Below are 22007 nucleotides of genomic sequence, written 5' to 3' on the forward strand. Positions count from 1 at the left end.
TACAAAAAGAATAGAAAATAGGTGAAAGAGCATTCCAAGCATGATGAGCCTAATCATAACAAATAAATAACACTGAATCCAAATAAAACTGAACTAATTATAAATCACTCTTGTTTAATAATTAAACGGTACAATTAATTTCAATGTGATAAGAATTAGTGTCATTTTATATGCATATAAATATTTATACGAATTAATCTCAATGTGATTAGAATTAGCTTCATTTATGTGCATATAAGTATTTATACGACTAATTTATTTAAAATTAATCATAATCAACTAATAATTTTTAATAATTAGTGGAGGGTGTTAGTAAATTGTTCAGCATGTACAAATTGAGGGAGTGAGTTAATGCTTTAGTCTTTAAATTTAGGTACACGTAAGCAGTGGAGGGTGTGAGTAAATCAGGAGAAATACGTGGCAAACTAGATTCACACAAGTATTTCCCATAAATTAGACGAAATCTTAAATACAAAAATTGAGCCGCACCCCAGAATTTTAGTATGAAACTGGTACAAATTGTATCCAGTTAGATAGATACTTATTCAAACACAAACAAAACACACACACAAAGATAACTGAAGTTGGCGTAACAGTTAATTATGATTTAGAAATTGGAGGGATTACGTGAGGTGGTGAACGACGTCGTGCCCTCTCTTGGGAAAGCTTTTTGGCGAAACTTGTAATTGCATCTTTATTAGTTTTCCACTCACTAACTGCAGGTTCGAAGATCCCACTCTTCAAATTGACCCGTGAAAGTGGTTTATTTAACAGATTTTCACCAATTTGCACCAGACGATTCAAGTTCTCGTCTGAGGAATCATCCATAGAAGAGGCCTTTTCACTTAAATTATGTTCCTGCATCCACGTATTCATCATTACCATTCATAATAATATTTTTTACTTACTAATTAACCCAACTCATCGTAGTTTTTTCATTTAAAATATTTATCAATTTTATTGTATAGTTGTGGGTAAATTAGCTCATTTTGCGCTAGACTAACCGTGTTTAGTTCAAAAAAGTACGTACCTGAATCCTGAGGTAGTTTTGTTCAGAGTGAAGGGCCTGAAAAACCTCAGAAATATGCAAATCTGTCATGTCATCACTAGCATGAGTAAATACCTCAACTAAAGGTGTTGAACTTTTGGCTGTTAACCAACCAAATATACCCCACTTTGCAGCCTGATTAGCATTGTATTTCATTTCATTTTTGGGTGCACCTGTTCCTAATGATATCACCAGAAATTTTCCATAATCCATTGGCTTTATTGGAAAGTAGTGTTGTAATTTTTCATCTGCTTTATTTTCTTCTTTTTCCTCTTGTTTAAGTAGTTTCTTTGTCACTTCGCCTATAGCCACCAAAGTCTGATAAGAAAAATTATCACTACACTTGTAGATTAATGCCTATGTTTGGTTCACAAAATAAGTCTAGAATAGTTATTTCTTATTATAGTTCATGGAATAACTCCATGAAATTGTTACTATTTCATAATTTTATGAAATAAATACTCGTCTCAAAAAACATAAAGAATAGCTATTCCATTTTTTTTTTTGGTAAGTCCATCCGGTTTCCAAGGCTTCACCCTGACTAATCCGGATCCGACCCGTGTCGCGCACCTGGCATGGTGGGGGAGTCTTTCAGTGGGAATTTTCTGCATTCACAAGGACTCGAACCCGAGATCTTGCTTAAGCGATACCAAGCCGCTTACCACTTGGACCAACTCCCATTGGTAATAGCTATTCCATTTTTTAAATATTCTATATTATACTATTTCATTTCATGAATTAAACATAGTTAATATATTATAAAATAAATAGGCACCGGATTATTTGCAGCAACGCCACCATCTATAAGGTTGAACTGTCTTGGTCTCCCGGTGACGTATTTGGTTTGAAAATAATAAGGTGGAAGATAGGTTGGTGCAGCTGTGGTTGAAATGCATATATCTGCAAGTAGAGCATTTATGGATGGAGTATTCTTAACCTGACCAATAAAAATTAAAAACATGACAAGTTGAGTCAATAAAATTTATTTATATTTCTCTAATTAAATTTAAAAAAAATAACACCCTGAGTTGAATAAAACTAAACCTGAAAATTGGAGAAAATGGTAGGCTGGAGAGTTCTGATATCAAATGTTGGAATAACAACATTAGTCAAAGTCTGGTTCAATCTGGTATTTCCTAGTTTAGCTTTAACGAGGTTATGCAGATATTTGGCATCGTATTTGGGTCCTTTTAAAGCTCTGTACTTATTAACGAAATATCGCCAAATTTTCCAACTGCTTTGTGGGAAGATGTTAGGGCATTCGTGGACGTAGAAGTCTTTGATATCTTTTGCATCAAACAGTGGGCGAGCCTTCTCATTTGGTTGATTTGGGCAGGTAAGCATGGCAGTCACCAGGCCACCTGTGCTTGTTCCGGCAACCACGTCAAAATAGTCTGCGATTCTTGCATGCTCGCCATCTAATTTCTAACAATATCATCCACAAAACCAACTTCTTAGTAATTAGTTTTTATACGATTGTAAATGTTAATGCATCACAATATAAGAATGTAATGTAAGCAAATGATAATACCTGAAGTTCAGATTCAAGAAAAGCAAGTATGATTGAAGGAATAATTCCTCTGACTCCACCTCCATCTATGCTGAGGATGGTCACCATATTTTCAAGATGAGAATTTGTTTCTTCCATTAAAACTAACCTGCACTGGCTCCACAAAGCTTTTAAGTAATTAATGATGCGTTTCTCATCATCGATCGTCCATTTATATCATAAGAATATAGATAGCTGAGTCACTTCTCAGAAGCCACCTAGCAAATAAATTCTCTCTTCCATAGCCACCTTATACTACTATTGCATGCATCTCAGCGACAATGTGAAGCTGCTCTACAAGTGTTGTTGCTGCTGGAGTTGTTTTTAGGGTTGCAGACAGGCTATTAGTTAAGGGGGCGTAATATATCTCATCTGCTTATGGACATTGACGCATGTGAAATAAGCAAATATGCTAGTCACCTAAGTTGGCCATATTAGGAGGATATAGAAATCGAAGGTTGGATATAATTGCTATAAATAGTAAAATTAACGGATTAAATAATTTTAATTTTTTTAAAAAAATATTTATCATTTTGATTAAACATATAAATATATATAATCATTTTTTTTGGAATAAAAATACTCTTCGCAAAAAATTCAATATTGTTTGCATAGTGAGACGCATCTGTAAAATAGATTAAATAATTTAAATTTTACGTGCATAGACTTGACTGTATTATCATATGATGATTATATTTACATTCAATGCATTTTAATAAGGCAAAACAAATTAATATATTCACACACAAACATTAATAAACATATTTTAAATAAAATATTTTAATAGTTTGATCTAGTGATTTTATATTTTGTACCAATTATATCTAAATAACAAATACAAAAAGTCTGATTGAGAAAAAATATAATTTATTAATTTATTTAAATTTTAGATTAAAAATTTGTAACTTTTTTGATAATAATATAATTTATTTATTTTGATAAAAATAGATAGATGATTTTTTTTATTTATGATATATTTATTAATTTCATCATGATTATTGATATATTAATTTATTTTACTTAATACTTAAAACAAATGCAATTAAGACTCTAGATTTTAAAAAGAAGAAGCAAATAATGGAAGATGATTCAAATAATAATTTCCTTAGTTGTATAATTAGTTGATTTACAAGTCTAAAGAACATTAACAACAACATTAAAAAATGAATGAATTCTTACGGCTTGCATTTATAAAATTATTCAAACACAATTTAAATGAGATATTATTCCATAAATAATAAAATAAATAAATTTAATTATATAACAAATTGAAGAATTTGAATCTCTGTACGTTATCATAACTCTGAATTTGCAGCTATTGGATGGGGTGACTGAACTTCTCGAAGGCGTCTCTCTTGAGAGAGCAGTTTGGCGAATCTTGAAAGAGCCTCTTCGTTAGTCTCTTTCTTACAAGGCTCGAAGGTTCCGAAGTCAAAAATCTCCCTAGAAACTGCTTTCTTTAACAATGCTTCGCCAACTTTCACAAGATCATCCAAGTTCTCTTTTGTGGCCACATCTACTGAAGCAGTTTTTTTATTTAATGTGGAATCCTGAACGTAAAATATTAATTAATATCTAATTGTGCTTCATTATTAATAATCCTTTTATTTTCTTTTATTTTGAAAAAATTACATTAGTTTGTTTAAGTGTTGAACTTTTATTTCTTTAGTGTTTTTTTTAAAAAAAAAAATCAAATAAGTACTCTTAGTTACATTTTGATTAGGGATAGTACTAATAAGATAAAAAAAATAAACTTCATATTTCAATATTACATTAGGAAAAAAATTGCGCGCAAATGATATACTTGTCGATGTGAAATTAAAATGACAAATTATATCAATAAATTTGAAATCTACATATATTTTTGTTAGCAGTTCGGTCATCAAAATGGCTTAAAAATTTAGATATGGAAGAATTGTAAATTCTAAAAAAATCAGGCACCTGAATCCTGAGGTAGTTATTTTGCGAGTGCAGAGCTTTAAATAGAGAAGAGAGATGCAAATCCACCATATCAGCACTTGCATGAGTGAACACATCCACTAAAGGCGTGCAGCCCTTTGCTGTTAACCAACCCAACACACCCCATTTTGCAACCTCATGAGCATTGCATTTTTCTTCAGCTTCTGGCGATCCAGTTCCCAGCGATATCACTAGAAATCTACCATAGTCCATTGGCTTTATTGGAAAAAAATCTTTATTCCCCTTTATGATTGCGTTTGTCACTTCTCCTATTGCAACCAATGTCTGATAAAAGTTACAATATTAAAGATTTTTGATTTGTCAATTTAGTTAACATATTTAAGAGAAATCAAATATAATTATGATATGACATGTAGTTAATCTTATACCGGATTATTTGCAGCAACACCACCATCTATAAGGTTATATTTTGTCACCGTCCCTGTCTTTTCTTCTGTGGTTTCAAAGAAATGAGCTGGAAGATAAGTTGGTGCAGCTGACGTGGAAATACATATGTCTGAGAGTAGAGCATTCAATGATGGATTTTTCTTAACCTGTAGGTAATTAAAAGTACATGGATCAAATAAATAGTTGAAACTTGATTAACTTTAAGCTCGGATTTGTCAAATAAATTAGAACACAATACATACCTGAAAGCTGGAAAAGATGGTAGGCTGTAGTTTTGTGATATCATATGTTGGGATGACAACATTAGTTAATGTCTGATTCAATTTGGTGTGTCCTAATTTTTCCTTAACAAGACGATGCAGATATTTTCCATCGTACTTTGGTCCTGATAAAGCTTTGATCATCTTAAATGCACTGCGAAATAACTTGAAATTGCGTTGAGGAAAGATTATAGGGCATTCATTGAGGTAGAAGTCTTTGATATCTTTTGCAGCAAACATTGGACGGTTCTTCTCATTAGGGCAAGCAAGCATGGCCGTAACCAGACCACCTGTGCTTGTTCCTGATATCACATCAAAATAGTCTGCAATTCTTGCATCCTCGCCATCTAGTTTCTAAACGATAGACAAGATAAATAATGATATATATGTGTTGTTAGAAATAATAATAAAATTATAGTTACACTCTCACGTAACGGTTTAAACTTTTATTACAATATGAGTTAAATATAATTATAGTTGTGATCAATTGATTATTTGATATATGTTAGTAATAGATCTTTTTCTACATATTATATAACTATAAGATGTAAAAATCAATAATCAATGGCAAATTTACAAAGTGAGCATTTTACTCCATTTTGTTAAAAGTGAGCTATTTTATTGATAAAACCTAATTTAATTTAATGGATGGTTAAGTATACTTATAAACCCATAAAGTTTAACCCAGCATTGCATTATATACCTGAAGTTCAGATTCTAGGAAACTAAGTATAGTTCCAGGGATAATGCCTCTAATTCCACCCCCATCGATGCTGAGGATGGTGACTAGGTTTCCATAAGTTGGTGCTTGAAGTGGTGCATTTGTTCCTTCCATTTATGACGGGATTAATGAATGATCACTGAAATTAGTGTGTAATTAAGAATAGAGTATTGGGGCTAAACTCTTAAAACTTGGGAGAGATGTGAAAATATTGCTTGAATTGTGAATTGATAAATGCTGTTTGGGAGATGGGTATTTATAGAGCCTTTTTCTTGTGCGTGTTTCTCATCTTAATGTTGATTATTCTGACATTTGACCTTACTTTATTTGAATGTATATGTTTCAAAATTGGAACGCATGCCCATTTCTCTGAGGAACTTAATAATCAATCAGCCATCACCGTATTAATTCAGATACTAGGCCTTAATTTCTTGTCCCATTCTTTAATTTTAGATCAAAAGTAATCGAAGTTTTTCTTTTACTTTTTTTTTAAAAGCATATATATATTGTTTGTATAAAAATCCATTATATTTGTTTAATACATACATATCTAATATCTTACTATTTAAAACAATTTTTATAAGGAATCTTATATTGTTTTAAATTGGATTTAACTATTTAACATTGTCTTAACCATTGAAAAATATCTCACTTTTTTTACTTTTTTCGTTCATAGTCCACACTTTTAAAATTATCTATTTTAGCTCATTTTTCAAGTTTAAGTTTTAATTGTAGCTATTTGTTTAAATTGCAGTTGGAAAAAATTTAAATATGTCCTTATTTGAAATTTTTGATAATAAAAAAACAAATTGGAACAATATGGAGCAATATGAAGGGCATTATTTAAATTTTCTTCATTCTATTTTTTTGGGTGGGGATTTTTGCACTCCACTAATTTATAATTGCACTCCACTTTCTTAGTATTTATTTATAAATGACAGTACTATCCCTTCTTAAAACATAATATTAGTATTTATTTTCTATTTCTATTATTCCAATGATTTGTTTGCTTTAACAGTATTCTAGTTTAAATATTATTATATACTATAGCTTTTTAATTGTTTGATGACTAATTTATAATTGCAAATTTAACTAAAAAAAACTTATAATTGCAAATAATTCTCTTCTCTCCTTTTTAATTCATCTGCTGATTTTATCTACCTATTTATTTTAGAATATTATTTTTAGTTTTTTAATAGATAATTTATTGTATATATGTATTGATTTTTTTAGTTTGGATTATATATATAAGTATCATACGAAACATTTTATTTCTATTATTAATAAAATTTTAAGAAATAATTTTATTTTATATATATATATATATAATATGCATGTAGTTAAGCATAAAAATATGTTCAATTTTCATGCAAAAAATATATTTACAAAACTGATTACATGATTTCATATATTTAAATTTTATCATAATATATAATAGTTATAATGTATGATTAAACCTTGTCCAATAATAATAAACAATCTGCATGACAATATGCTAATTAATTCTTATACTTTGGTAAATTCTTGCTAGAGTATTGAAAATGAATTATTAATTCTTTTTTGATAAATAATTAATTATCTATATTTTATCAATTATTAATAGCTTATAAGTTTTAAATTTTCATTCTTTTAAATTTTTCTTATCCATTTTTATCAATTTTGTAGTAATATAATTAAATTTTTTAATTTCAAAGCTTATTTGCCCGAAAATTAGCATTCTATACAATTAGGAATTGAAAATAAATAAATTATCTGCTGTAAATAAAGAAATAGGGGATAATACTTGATGAGAGAGGACAATAAGGTCAATGTCCACTAATAAACATCATATTTGGAGTGCAATTATCACATGTGGAGTGCGAAAATCTCCTCCCATTTTTTTTTATTGCCTTCTTCATTGTAATTTGAATGAATGGCTACAATTGAAATCCGAAAATTAAAAAATAGGCTAAAATTGATAATTTTATAAATTTAGGTCATGAATAAAAAAGTCAAAAGGTAATTAATCTGAATTCGAATAAATTTAATTTTTAACATACAAAAAATGACCCAATCCAGAAAAACAAATTAATATTTTCGTATAGTTTAAAACTTGGATTTTCATGATATCGATTTTAATTAGTTTATAGATACATATCATGTGTACAGTCAAGTCTTGTTTTCAGTTTATTTGATCAAAATACAATAAACTGTTTGATGATAACTATATGATTGCTTTTTTTGACTTGAAATTTCTTTGGTCAATAAACTTGAAAATTTTGAATTTGATGCTACTTATTTTTTAAGTGATGTAAACTTCTTTAAAAATTGAAAAAATTGACGATTAAGAGTCACAAAAGACCAAAAAAAAAGGTTTAAATATTTCCTTGTCAAATCTGACATATACCCATGATGCATTAAGAAAATGCACGTTGCGCTAATGATAATGATTAGGCTAATGATAGTAATAAACCAGCTTAAAATAGTAAGTTTCAGTTATCTTATGTATATTAATTAATTAATTATTTGTGGATAAACATATTTACATTTCCTCATCAAAGAACTAAAAACAATATGCTAATTTTGACCGAGTAAAACAGGTGTTTTCTTGAAGGACAGGCAAATGTACACTCAAATTTTGGCATATGTAAGAGACGTGCATGGAACTAATTAAGGTTTTTTTTAAAGTAATATGTTTTGGTACAGATGAAGCCAAGAGCTTAAAAATGACTATTTCAAGGCAGCCATGGTGGATTCGGCTTTTGAACATCTAAGTGTTAGATAAAGACATACGTGGTGTCTGAGTGTTAAATTGGTATTATGCATGCCTCCACCTCCTCAGAAATTAAACTCTCCCAAATCCTAAAAACAGGATGAAGCATCAAACTTTATAGGCTTAATGGCAAAAAAATACCCAAACCTTTACGACTTGTTATAATTATATCCAAACCTTTTAATTTTTGCAATAATATCCAAATTGCATTATTTTGTTGCAATAATATCCAAATTGCACTTTTTATGTGATTTTTTTTGAGTTTTTTACCATTTTTTGGGACTTTTACTATATTATTATACATCAAAACATAATAATAGCCTAATATCTTAATTGAAAACAACAAGTTTAGCCATCAATTTGACTATTATTGCTACAAAAAATGCAATTTGGATATTATTGCAACAAAAAAATGCAATTTGGATATTATTGCAAAAATTAAAAAGTTTGGATATAATTGCAACAAATCGTAAAGGTTTGGGTTTTTTTTACCATTAGGCCAACTTTATATGAACTTATCTTCAAATAAATATTTAGATTATAAATCTCTCTAGACATGTGTTCAAATGTTAAGTCATATATCAATTATTATTATTAGTACATAATCGTCATCAACATCCACATCATTTTATTATTATCATTGTTAAAAATAAGAGGTCTAATGGTATTAAAAAGTAAAACTTTTTTAATTTTTGAAAATTTATCAAAAATCTTTTATAAGTAATAAATTATTACAAATTGGTTAATTCGCCGCAAATCTATCTAAATTTTTATAGTCGATTTAATAACTTTTAAAATAGATTTATCTAAATCATATAACACTTCAGTTGACAATTTTTTTCCTTTTTAATTTTAAATATATTTTATGTTAAATATATTTAAATTAATTTTTAAAAAATAAAAAGCGATTTTCAGAAAATTTTACGACTTTTAAAAGGTTTTGATAGAATGTGTACAATTTTGGTTAAACTAATTATATTGGGTAATTGTTTCTCATAGTACACAAACTATAGTCATATTACAATTTGGTAATTAAAATTTTATTTCATTTCAATGGAAAGTTTTTTTGGACAAATTTGCCTGAAAATTTGCCACATGTGCAAGATTGGCTTAAAACCTTTCCGCTAAAATAAATTAATGAATACAAAACAAATTTTCAAACAATTTTTTATTTTGAAAAAAAAATAGATTAGGCGTTTAACTGTTAAAAAATGGCAAAATGAATTTACTATCCACAAGTAGAGTTTGTTTAATAAATTTACTGTGAGCTTTAAATTTTGTCAATTCGATCTATTATTTTTTTACTTTTTTCAGATACATAACTCGTTTATAACTAACGTGATGCAACTATTTTAATGTATACAACATTTATCTTATTTATCATATATAATACCGCTTATATATTTGCCAAAATCTGAAAATAATTTATCAAACTTGTAAGGTTTAAAGATCAAGATATATTGAGTAAATGAAGTAAAATTATGGATTATAAAGAGATTCAATTTAGAAAAAAAATAACTAGTTCGAATTCAAAAAATATTTTGGAACAAAGAAAAAAATAAAAAAGTCACATGAATTCATAAAACTGTGGATATAAACTAAAAGAAAAGCTATTGAAGTAATTCTATGTAAGTTGTTGTGATGATTCAAATAATTTATTTTGCCTTAACTTATTCATATTTTTGATAGGTTTGGTCAATCATCCACTCAACTATCTCTCAGAATCTTACTAATATCTTGAGGGTGTGTTTGGCAAAATTAAATTCCATAAATTATTATTGACGGAATACCATTTTGTGACAGCAAACTCTGTCACAAATCCGTCACAATTTGTGACGGATTAATGATGGAATATGTCGTCACAAATATGGTATTCTGTCACTAATCCGTTATAAATTTATGACGGCAATTTTTGTGACAACAAATTCCGTCATAAATCCGTCACAATTTTTTACGGATTAGTAATGGAACCTGCCATCACAATTTGTGGCGGATTATTTAGAGTGACAAGATTGGATTTTGACCAATCCGTCACAAGTTTGTGACGGAAATAAATGTCTGTCACTAATAATTAGCGACAACATTTATAATGACAGACATTAATCCGTCACAAACTCAGTTTTGTGACGGATTTTGCTGCCACAAAATTTAGGATTTTTTTGTAGTATTAATTATCCTTATTTAAAATTCTGATAGAATTTTGCAAGTAAATTTTTAAAAATAAATCATTTTTATGATAACAATGATATTTTAATTTTATTATTTTAAACCCAACTGAGCGCAATTTTTGAAATAAAAAAGTCGATTTCGGCTTTTATCTTTTTAAAACCATAATGAATCGAATCAACTTAAATTTCGAAAAAAGAAATCGGATCAGTTTTGGTTTTCAATCTTTTTCAATGTTTTTCGGTTTTGAATTCTTAAAACCAAAATTAACCGAACCGGCCGATTTTTTTTTTGTTTTTTTGCAATTTTTTTTTCTATTGTTTTTAGCCAAACTGACCGAAATTTTAAAAAATCGATTCTCGGTTCGGTTTGACTTTGTATTTTCTTTTTACCATCGGTTCAATTTGGATTCAACTTTGATTTTTTTACAATCAGTTTGATTTGGTTTTGAATTTTTTTTTTAAATAACCGAACCGACCTACCAATTTTGTTTTTTTATTATGTGGAATTTGAAGAAAAATATAAAAAATATAATAAAAAATATGAATATGAATATTTTCAATATATTAAAACATTTAAATTGAAGTTTGAATTTACATCATATACAATAATTCAGTTCATTTCATTGAAAATGAATTTCATATTAAAATTCGTGATACTAAACATAAAAATTTATTTTTAAATGAATTTCACACTTTAATTGAACCCAACAAACCTAAATATAAATACAAATATAACTCCATAGTTAAAGAAGAAGATTGATGAAGAGTTTTTATCTTTATATTATAAATATTTTTATTTATTAAAGTTTGGTCTATGATAAAAAAAAAGATATGAATAATAAACGATTATTTAAACAATAATTTCATAAGCTGTATAATTTATTACATGATTTACAAACACAAATAACTTAATAAAAAAATGAATAAATCTTTCAACTTGTTCTTCTTTGTTGAGAACTTATTCAAGCACAATTTTGAATGATAAATTAATCCATAAAACAAAGTTTAACTAAGCAACAAAGAAACTATGTTATAATCATTTGGATTTTGCAGCGAGTGATCCGTGGGGTGATTGAGCTTGGCGAAGGCGTCTCTCTTGAGAAAGCAGTTTGGCGAATCTTGTAAGAGCTTCTTCATTAGTCTCTGTCTTACAAGGTACGAAGGTTCCATAATCCAAATTTGTTCTTGAAACTTGTTTCTTTAGCAACTTTTCACCAACTTTGACAAGATCATCCAAATTCTCTTTTGTGGCCACATCTACTGAAGCAGTTTTCTTGTTTAATGTGCAATCCTGTACCCAACAAAAAACATTAATTAACATAAAATTAGGCTTAATTAGTAATCTTTTTTTATATAATTAAGATAAGACATCACACACCTGAATCCTGAGATAGTTGTTTTCGGAGTGCAGGGCTTGAAATACTGCAGAGATATGCAAATCCACCATGTCACCACTTGCATGACTGAACACGTCCACTAAAGGCGTGCAGCCCTTTGCTGTTAACCAACCCAACACGCCCCATTTTGCAGCCTCACCAGCTATGCATTTCTCTTCAGCTTTTGGCGCGCCAGTTCCTAAAGATATCACTAGAAATTTACCATAGTCCATTGGCCTTATTGGAAAAAAATCTTGATTTCCCTTTATAATTTCGTTTGTCACTTCTCCTATAGCAACCAATGTCTGAAAAAACAATCAACAATTATTAATTTTTTGATTTGGAAATTCAAATTAAAATAAAGAAATGATATAAAGATAGTCTTCTACCGGATTATTTGCAGCAACGCCACCGTCTATAAGGTTAAATTTTGTCACCGCCCCTGTTTTCTCTTCGGTGGTTTCAAAGAAATGAGCGGGCAGATAAGTCGGTGCAGCTGATGTGGAAATGCATATGTCTGAGAGGAAAGCATTCAAGGATAGGTTTTTCTTAACCTGTACGTTACACAAAAATTAAACAATAGTTAACATTTTAAAATATATAAACTGAAGAAAATTAAGCTCGAAATTAATTTATGAAGAGGAGAAAATAAAAACCTGAAAGCTGGAAAAGATGGTAGGTTGGAGTCTTGTAATATCATATGTTGGGATGACAACATTAGTTAATGTCTGATTCAATTTAGTGTTTCCAAGTTTTTCCTTAACAAGACGATGCAGATATTTTCCATCGTATTTAGGTCCTGATAAAGCTTTGATGACGCTAAATGTATGGGGAAAGAATTTGAAATTGCGTTGAGGAAATATTTTGGGGCATTCATTGAGGTAGAACTCTTTTATATCCTTTGCAGCAAACATCGGACGGTTCTTCTCATTAGGGCAAGCAAGCATGGCCGTCACCAGACCACCTGTGCTTGTTCCTGATATCACGTCAAAGTAGTCTGCAATTCTTGCATCTTCACCGTCTAGTTTCTATATCACAGACCAAAAACAGTAAGTAAACATGCATGTATGTAACTATATACTGAATCTTTTTTCATCTATGTCAATAAAATGTGAAAAATAAAACTGCAAACCCACAAAATACGCTTGGTAAGAGCTAATCTATTAATCAGAATCCTTAAAGTTTATAGTTGTCACTTAATGTAAAAAATTAAATAAATTTTTCAATTTATAAAATTGTTGCACTAACCATAATATTTATTGTAGTGGAAATAAAAGTAGCAGGTTCAAAACCATTGATAGATCAATGTAACAACTATATATATTAACACATTCAGTAACGTTGCATGATTACTGTAAATTATTTACCATGCAACGAGTAAAAAGTATAAAATAGTTACCTGAAGTTCAGATTCTAGGAAACTGAGGATAGTTCCAGGGATAATGCCTCTGATGCCACCTCCATCAATGCTGAGAATGGTGACTAGGTTTCCGTACGTTGGCGCTTGAAGTGGTACATTTACTCCTTCCATTACAAAAATTTGATGGGTTGATTAGTGATTAGTAAAATAAGTGTAGGCAAGGAAGTGAAAATTAATAAAGTAGTGGGTCGAAACTTATTATACTTTGTAAAGTATATAAAGCCTAATTTGGAATATTGCTTGATTTGTGATGTTAATTTGGAATATTGCTTGATTTGTGATGTTAATTTGGATTATTGCTTGATTTATGATGTTATAAATGTTGTTTCGGATATGGCTATTTATAGAACCTTTTCGTGTGTGTGTGTGCAGCCTTCTCATGTTTAAAAAATTCCATGTTGATTATTCTAGATAATGTATTTGACCAGACTTTAGTTTTAAAAAAAAAAATTGATGCTGAATATTCAAAATTGGCATGTATTTCCATTTATAATCTAACCACATTAATTAACGTATCTGTCAGCTATATCTGCAATGCATAATCATCCATTTATTAGGTTAAGGTGTGGGATGTGATACTCGCACTAAATGTAAAATTTAAAATTTATTTACGAAAAACTGAACATGAATTATTTAATAAATAATTGGCAAATATCAGTAAATATGTTTGCACATTTGTTTTATAATAATGTAATTCATAATTCCAAAACAAAACAACTCTAAAAATCAAGGGCGATGCTATTTGGCCCGAAATTATCTGGACAGAAAATGGCCAGAAGGAAATTTTATTTGCAAATAAGGCCACAATTAGATTTACTTGCTAATCAGTTCTTTTTATTCTTGGTTTCAGGAGTATGGAAAGAGCATTTAATGATTTTGTCAATTTATGAGGAAAGTAAATACGATTATATTCCATCAAATTTGTTAATTAAGGAAGGTAGTTAATATGCATGTATTCCTTCTTCATTTTTACGAAATATTCATGAAAGCTAGTAATTGATATTCATGGAAGGTACTAAAATATTTATAGATTAGAAAGTGAGCTTTACTATAATAATATATGTACACGATAACATAAAAAAAACAAATATAAAAAAATAATAATTATTAAAAGTAATAATTATTAAAAAAACAAATATAATGGAAGGCACTCTTGATATTATATTTCTAAGATCATTGAATTAAAATTAAAACTACCAATTACTCTCAAGATGACAAACTATTAAAACTACTTTTAAACCCGATATTAAAATTACCAATTACTTTATGTAGCTTATATAATAGTTTGATGCTACTGTTTTTTTTTTTCATTCAACAATCGGTAAATTAAGAACTAAAATTATTGAAATGGTAGATATGAATGGGTCTAGAGCATAAATAATGAGAGAAATATTTGATTTGTTGAAGAAAATAGCTTGTTCAATTCAAATTCTGAAAACAACGATAATACGATTTCTTCATTGAATGAAAGTATTTTTGGAGAAGGACAAAAATTAAGATAATGAAGACGGAGATGGACAACAAAATAGTGCTGATGTCGAAGGTGAAAATACAAATGCAAATATAGAAACAGAGGAAAATGACATAAATATTAAAAAAATGAAGAATCATCGGTATACAATATTATTTTAATAATTTAATAAAACAATATCAAAATTAATTTTATTTCTCTGAGTTAATGTTTACTTTTTAACATAAAAAAAATTCACTTTTATTATTTAATATATGAAAAAAAAATTGAGAATGGGTAATACACGTGAGAAATAAAGAGAGTTTAACAGCGTCGACACTCGCTTTAATGATCAAGTTAATATGTATATGCAAATTAGGAGTCTAAACAAGTCAAGTCGAGTTCAAATTAAACCAAAAAATTCATTATGTTATCCAAGTTTGATGTCGATTCAAACGATATTTGAATTGTTTGAGATCAACTCGAGTTCATTAAAGAAAAAGTTATTAAAAAATTTGTAGTCGACATACTTTAAATTTGTTTCCATAAAATAGCAATTTTATTAATTAAATGATATATATTTAAGTAAAAAGTTAATATAGTAAAAATATTATTACTTTATATGTGTAAGATATTGGTGAACCTCGCAAATCTATTAGCTCGACTTGAATTTTTTGAGTCAATCTCAAATAACTCACGAATATGCCAACTTGTTTATATCCCGAATACAAGTAGAAAATAGTCTAAAATTTAGGTGAAAATAAGATTTATATCTATTTGTAATATTTATGTTTATTTTTATAAGATTATAATCTACAAATAATTATAAAATAAAGCCGCATATTATATGAAATGAAAGAATTTATAATACATTTAACATAAAAATAAAATATTTAGTATATATATTTGCAAATCACATAAAATACCTAGTTATATTTATCTCTTTTATAAATATCGTTGTTTTTGTTACAAAATACATACATTAGAAAATATTAAACTTAATAAGTACTATATAAGAAAAATTACAAGTTAAATTAATAAATTCATTAATATAATACAATTTAAAATTATGATTGATCATAAAAAAATGTATATAATAGTAATTTATTTATTATTTTTTAAAATGTGTATACTGAAATAAAAAATCAAAATTTATTGATTATATATGAATATATGGAATGATATATATTAGAAGGAGCTAAGTGTTGGGTAATATACAAATTTATACAAAATATAAATATGGTAGATTCAAATAAAAATTGATATGAATTCCAACACGGTAAAAAGAATTAAAAAGTAAAAATAAATTATTCCCAAGTTATTAAATGGTCAAAGAATTATGGTTATTGTTTGGTTTTTTGCACAAGTGGGAGCATTAAGTGGTTGAAGAATAGGGGTGTAAATGAACCGAGCCGTTCGCGAGCAGCTCGGTGTTCGGCTCGATAAGAGTTCGGTTCATGTTCGTTCGTATTCTAAACGAACCGAGCTTGAACTTGATTTTGTGTTCGTTAATATAAACGAGCTGAACATGAACATAGTGGTGTTCGGCTCGTTTATGTTCGCGAACAGCTCGAATAACAGTTCATGAACAAGCTCGTGAACGAGCTCGATTAAGAGTTCGTAAACAAGTTCGTGAACGAGCTCGTATATAGTTCACGAACAAGTTCGTTTAGAAACTCGATTAGGCGTCGCGAACTAATTCATATTTAGATTAATTTGTATAATTATGTTTCCAATTTATTCAGCTCATATTCGTGAACGAGTTCAATTAGATTGTTTTTAATTTATTCAACCCATATTTGTGTTTGTTCGTTTAAAAGTTCGTGTTCGTTCGTTTATCCGCTAAACGAGCGGGCTCACGAACGAGCTCGTTTAGTACTTATCAAGTTCGTTCGCGAGCTTGTTCGTGAACAAGCTCGTTTAGTACTTATCGAGCTCGTTCGTGAGCTCTTTCGCGAGCTCGTTCGTGAACTTGTTCGTTTAGCGGCTAAACGAACGAACACGAGTTGAACATGAACCGAACATGAACACTATAAAATTTAAACGAACTGAACATGAACACTCTATTCAAAGCTCGACTGAACATGAACCGAACATGAACATCTTATTTGCTAAACAAGCCGAACATGAACACTTCAAAACTCGGCTCGACTCGGTTCATTTACACCCCTATTGAAGAAGAATGGAATAATGTATATTGTTTATTTTTTTGCAGAGAAATCCTTTGTTATGTTTTTAATTATATTAAACCTTTTCGGTCCATTTTCTGGCCAAATATTTCTGGCCATATATAATTTCCCAAAAATCAAATATCTAAACTAAATTTCTATAACTATAATCAAACTGACATAATGAGTAAATAATAGTTCCTTTGTCCACAATTGATAGGCTGATTTCTATTTTTAGATGTTTCAAATTATAGGCTGATTTTTTTTTAGAAGTTACTCCCTCCGTCCCGTAAAAATAGAAAAAGTAGCCACTTTTTTTGTCCCATAAAAATAGAAAAAGTGATGTAAGTTAGATATAAAATTATTAAAATACCCTTAGAATTGATTATATCAATATTAATTAATTTATAGTTCCAATGTGTGACTTTAAACATATGAAATTTCATTGGACAATATTTATGTAGTGGCTTTGGTTTTTGTAAACCATTAGAAAAATAAAAGGGTAATTTAGAAATTTTAACACAAATTAACTATAACTAACTAACTTCTTATTTTTTGTAAAAATGCAACTTTTTCTATCTTTACGGGACGGAGGGAGTAGTTAATTAAGTAATTGTCAAAAATATTCCTAATTAAATTAGTAAACTAAATTCGGTCTTAGTTTTGATAATAGCATTAATTGACAATATTTGATAATTTCAATTATTGTTCTGCACTAATGCTAAAGTCTCACGTCAGAAGTGTTTCATTGGCTGGTAATTACATTTGGGACTTTTGGTTTACATTTTCTTTAAATCCTACTGGCGGCTAAGAACTAATTGAAGGAAATTTAAAGGATTAGGCATTAAATTAAGACTTTTATAATGCGCTGAGTTTGATTGGAGAATTGAGTGTGTGAAATATAGTGCAATCGTATTAATTATAAATAACCTAATTAATAAGGGTGTCATGGGCATTTTAAGTAATTTTAACAAAAATAACCAAATTTCTTTATATGTGTGAAACTCAAATCAGCCTATCAATTATGGACGGAGCTCCCTCCGTCCATAATTGATAAGCTGATTTCCATTTTTAAATATCCCAAATTATAGGCTGATTTTCTTTTTTAGAAGTTAGTTAATTAAGTAATTGTCAAAAATATCCCTAATTAAATTAGTAAACTAAATTCGGTCTTAGTTTTGATAATAGCATTAATTGACAATGTTTGATAATTTCAATGTTATTGTTCTGTACTAATGCTAAAGTCTCACGTCAGAAGTGTTTTATTCGCTGGTAATTGCATTTGGGACTTTTGGTTTACATTTTCTTTAGATCCTACTGGCGGCTAAGAACTAATTGAAGGAAATTTAAAGGATTTGGCATTAAATTAAGACTTCTATAATGCGCTGAGTTTGTTTGGAGAATTGAGCGTGTGAAATACGGTGCAATCGTATTAATTATAAATAACCTAATTAATAAGGGTATCATGGGCTTTTTAATTTTAACAAAAATAACCAAATTTCTTAATATGTGTGGAACTCAAATCACCCTATCAATTATGGACGGAGGGAGTGGTAGAATCCATGCAGTAGCAATTTAGATGTCGTAGTAATTAGTATTTTCTAGTATGAAATCTAGTTTTCAAGCTGTTTATTACATAGACATCAAAACTATAAGAAAATACATATTCATTTGACTTGTAATTAAGCAATGCTTAATTAGTTAATTAATGATCAAGATTTAAATGTTATAATTGGCAGCTGTCTGTATACAGAATGGCCGTTTGAAGGGTTTTTTTTTGTCAAAACCATTTGAAGATGGAATCTCCAATTCATGAAGTTTCTTTGTTATGGGACTTTGGAAAAAGTTAACATAAAGTTTCATAATATACTACAAATCGACATCTAAGTGTTAAATTTGTATTACTAAAAAGCCTCTCCTTCTCAGAACTTAAGCTCCCAGATTTCAAAGAAGAAGAGAAATATCAAATTATGACTTCATCTACAGTATATATTTTTCTAAATAACATGTGATCAAATTTTTAATCATACATAAAACTATCATTATCATCATCATTTTATTCTTATTATTGTAAACACAGAGTGATTTGTGAAAGTTTTTGTTGAATTCTCATTCACATCTTTAGGTTAAATACAACTTACAGAGAGAGATAATAGGAGTTGTTACAACAAGATAATAACAAACTGATATGGCAGTTAAGATATTACAAAGATATGATAAGATTGATCTAACTACGTTATTGGTTTAACACGCCCCCGCAAGATTGAGGCTCCGTTGGAGACTCCGATCTTGGAGCGAAGAGTTGTAAAATGCTGTCGACTTAAGGCTTTGGTAAGCACATCTGCAAGTTGATCCTTTGTGGATATATGATGAACTTTGAGATTACCACTGGTGACGCATTCTCGAACGAAATGATAGTCAAGAGAAATATGTTTCATTCTTGAATGAAAGACAGGATTAGCACAAAGATACGTGGCACCAGTATTGTCACAAAATAGAGATGGAGGCTTAGACAAGTGAACTCCCAACTCTTGTAGTAGATTTTGTATCCATAAAATGTCAGCAGCAGTATTGGCAATTGCTTTGTATTCAGCTTCTGACGATGATCGAGAGACTGATTTTTGACGACATGATTTCCAGGAAATTGCATTGGATCCGAGATAGATAAGATAAGCTGTAGTAGACCGACCATCGTCACGATTACCTCCCCAATCAGAGTCACTAAAGGCCTTTAATTGTAAAGGAGAATCTTTACGCAAAAAGAGACCATGAAAAATGGTGTTCTTTAAATAACGAAGAACCCGTTTCAAAGCTGTCCAATGCAATTCAGTAGGAGAATGCATATATTGTGATAGACGATTAACAGCAAAAGATACATCAGGACGAGTTAAAGATAAATATTGAAGTCCACCCACCAATTTCCTATAAGGAGTTGGATCAATAGGAGCAGAACCATCTTTAAGTAACAAGGGAGATGTAGAACACATGGGAGTAAGAACTTCTTTGGCTCCATCCATAGAAAATGATTCCAGTAGATTAGCAATATGCCTATGTTGAGACAGGAACAGACCTGTTGGTGTGTGAATCACTTCAATACCCAAGAACTGATGCAAAGTGCCAAGGTCTTTTAAGGAGAATCTGCAGCTTAGTTGCTTCACAAAAGTTTCCAGAAATTTGTCATTGTTACTTGTGAGAACAATATCATCAACATAAACTAGGAAATAAAGACAAATGCCGTTCTTGTTATAGATAAACAAAGAAGAGTCAGCCACTGAATTCTGAAAACCGAATTGAAGAAGGAAACCTTTGAGTTCTTGATACCAAGCTCGAGGGGCCTGTTTTAAGCCATAGATAGCTTTCTTTAGCTTACACACATGATTGGGCATTGAAGAATGAACAAATCCAGGAGGTTGAGCCATATAAACATCATCAGTAAGTGTACCTTGAAGAAATGCGTTATTAACGTCCAATTGTCGAAGCTTCCAACCATAAGCAAGAGCTAGACTGAGAATTAAGCGAATAGTAGTTGGTTTTGACACTGGACTGAATGTTTCAGAGTAGTCCAAACCCGGACGTTGATGATAGCCCTTAGCCACTAAACGTGCTTTATACTTGGAAATCGTACCATCCATATTTCGCTTGATTCTAAAAACCCATCGGCAGCCTACCAAATTTTGATCTTCTGAAGGAACCAAATCCCAAGTACCATTTTGCATGAGTGCATCAAATTCTTCAGACATGGCAACTCGCCAATGTTCAACTTTCATAGCTTCAGAGAAGCTTTTTGGTTCAAGAGATGGAGATAGAGGGTGAGCAGTGATTTGATTCACAAACTTTTGGTTGAAATACTTAGAATTTTGTTTTCTTACTTGAGAAGACCTGAGATTATAATGGGAAGACTGAAGAGGTTGAGATGGAATAGGCAGTGGCGGAACAGATAATTGTGTTGGTGTATTGGGTAATATGTGTGAGGTGGAAGGAGGCGCAGGATTTAAATCTGGTTGTGACACTGCAGGTGGTAGAGGTATAGTGATAGTAGAAGCAGGAAAAGTGGAGGGAATATGAATGGTGTTGCTGTTGAGATCCGCACTTGAAGACTCCAATGTTGACGGGGATTTGACGAAATGTCTACTTGTGTCCTGCATGGGAAATATTGACTCGATAAATTTGACATGTCGAGAAAGATAAGTCTTTTTAAAAACAGGATCGAAACATTTGTAAGCAGACTGGTTTGTTGAATAACCAAGAAAAACACATGGCGTGGATCGAGATTGCATTTTAGAGGTGGTGTATGGTCGTAACCAAGGATAGCATAAACATCCAAAAACTTTTAAACGAGAGAGATTTGGAGATCGATGAAATAGCATTTGAAAAGGTGACTGAAATTTTAAAACTGGAGTTGGAAGACGATTTATTAAGTAAACCGCTGTTTGAAATGCATACGACCAATAGGAATGTGGAAGTGATGCAGTGTGAAGTAAGGCTAGTCCAGTTTCAACAATGTGACGATGACGTCTTTCAGACGTGCCATTATGTTCTGGCGTATACGGAGGTGTTTTAAAATGAGATATACCGTGTGAATTTAGAATGGGTGCAAGAGATATATACTCACCACCATTATCTGTGTAAATGGAGATGATAGGATACTGGAAGAATTTTTCAACTAGCAGTTTAAATTGAGGAAACAAAATGGCAACTTCAGATTTTTTCTTCATTGGATAAAGCCAC

General features: G+C 29.9%; 3 protein-coding genes across 3 annotated transcripts; all 3 read right to left on the bottom strand.

The window, feature by feature from the left end:
* Positions 1-396: 396 nt before the first annotated feature.
* On the bottom strand, positions 397-3012 carry LOC126680178 (patatin-like protein 2). The gene is made up of 5 exons (XM_050375235.1): positions 2580-3012; positions 2093-2473; positions 1824-1985; positions 1031-1366; positions 397-858 (listed from the first exon to the last, which is right to left on the bottom strand). The coding sequence occupies exons 1-5, from the start codon at positions 2694-2696 to the stop codon at positions 601-603; spliced, it is 1254 nt and encodes a 417-aa protein (XP_050231192.1). The 5' UTR covers positions 2697-3012; the 3' UTR covers positions 397-600.
* An 864-nt stretch (positions 3013-3876) lies between these two features.
* On the bottom strand, positions 3877-6142 carry LOC126680186 (patatin-like protein 2). The gene is made up of 5 exons (XM_050375244.2): positions 5928-6142; positions 5207-5578; positions 4946-5110; positions 4539-4841; positions 3877-4147 (listed from the first exon to the last, which is right to left on the bottom strand). Exons 1-5 carry the CDS (start codon positions 6057-6059, stop codon positions 3893-3895), a joined length of 1227 nt encoding a protein of 408 aa, XP_050231201.1. The 5' UTR covers positions 6060-6142; the 3' UTR covers positions 3877-3892.
* Positions 6143-11743: 5601 nt separating this feature from the next.
* On the bottom strand, positions 11744-13953 carry LOC126681529 (patatin-like protein 2). Its single transcript, XM_050377073.1, has 5 exons — positions 13641-13953; positions 12898-13269; positions 12631-12795; positions 12244-12546; positions 11744-12156 (listed from the first exon to the last, which is right to left on the bottom strand). The coding sequence occupies exons 1-5, from the start codon at positions 13770-13772 to the stop codon at positions 11902-11904; spliced, it is 1227 nt and encodes a 408-aa protein (XP_050233030.1). The 5' UTR covers positions 13773-13953; the 3' UTR covers positions 11744-11901.
* Positions 13954-22007: the final 8054 nt, after the last annotated feature.

This window comes from Mercurialis annua, linkage group LG1-X (assembly GCF_937616625.2).
Source record: "Mercurialis annua linkage group LG1-X, ddMerAnnu1.2, whole genome shotgun sequence".
Classification (NCBI taxonomy): Eukaryota; Viridiplantae; Streptophyta; class Magnoliopsida; order Malpighiales; family Euphorbiaceae; genus Mercurialis; species Mercurialis annua.

What these genes read in the sequence shown, in the direction of transcription:
- LOC126680178 (XM_050375235.1), bottom strand. Translation starts at nt 2,696, where the DNA reads ATGGAAGAAACAAATTCTCATCTTGAAAATATGGTGACCATCCTCAGC. An exon ending in GCGTTGCTGCAAATAATCCG is followed by an intron (nt 1,367 to 1,823) that starts GTGCCTATTTAT and finishes TTTTCTTATCAG; the next exon opens with ACTTTGGTGGCTATAGGCGA. An exon ending in AAAACTACCTCAGGATTCAG is followed by an intron (nt 859 to 1,030) that starts GTACGTACTTTT and finishes ACGTGGATGCAG; the next exon opens with GAACATAATTTAAGTGAAAA.
- LOC126681529 (XM_050377073.1), bottom strand. Translation starts at nt 13,772, where the DNA reads ATGGAAGGAGTAAATGTACCACTTCAAGCGCCAACGTACGGAAACCTA. An exon ending in TCCTAGAATCTGAACTTCAG is followed by an intron (nt 13,270 to 13,640) that starts GTAACTATTTTA and finishes TCTGTGATATAG; the next exon opens with AAACTAGACGGTGAAGATGC. An exon ending in GCGTTGCTGCAAATAATCCG is followed by an intron (nt 12,547 to 12,630) that starts GTAGAAGACTAT and finishes TTGTTTTTTCAG; the next exon opens with ACATTGGTTGCTATAGGAGA.
- LOC126680186 (XM_050375244.2), bottom strand. Translation starts at nt 6,059, where the DNA reads ATGGAAGGAACAAATGCACCACTTCAAGCACCAACTTATGGAAACCTA. An exon ending in TCCTAGAATCTGAACTTCAG is followed by an intron (nt 5,579 to 5,927) that starts GTATATAATGCA and finishes TCTATCGTTTAG; the next exon opens with AAACTAGATGGCGAGGATGC. An exon ending in CCATCTTTTCCAGCTTTCAG is followed by an intron (nt 5,111 to 5,206) that starts GTATGTATTGTG and finishes AATTACCTACAG; the next exon opens with GTTAAGAAAAATCCATCATT.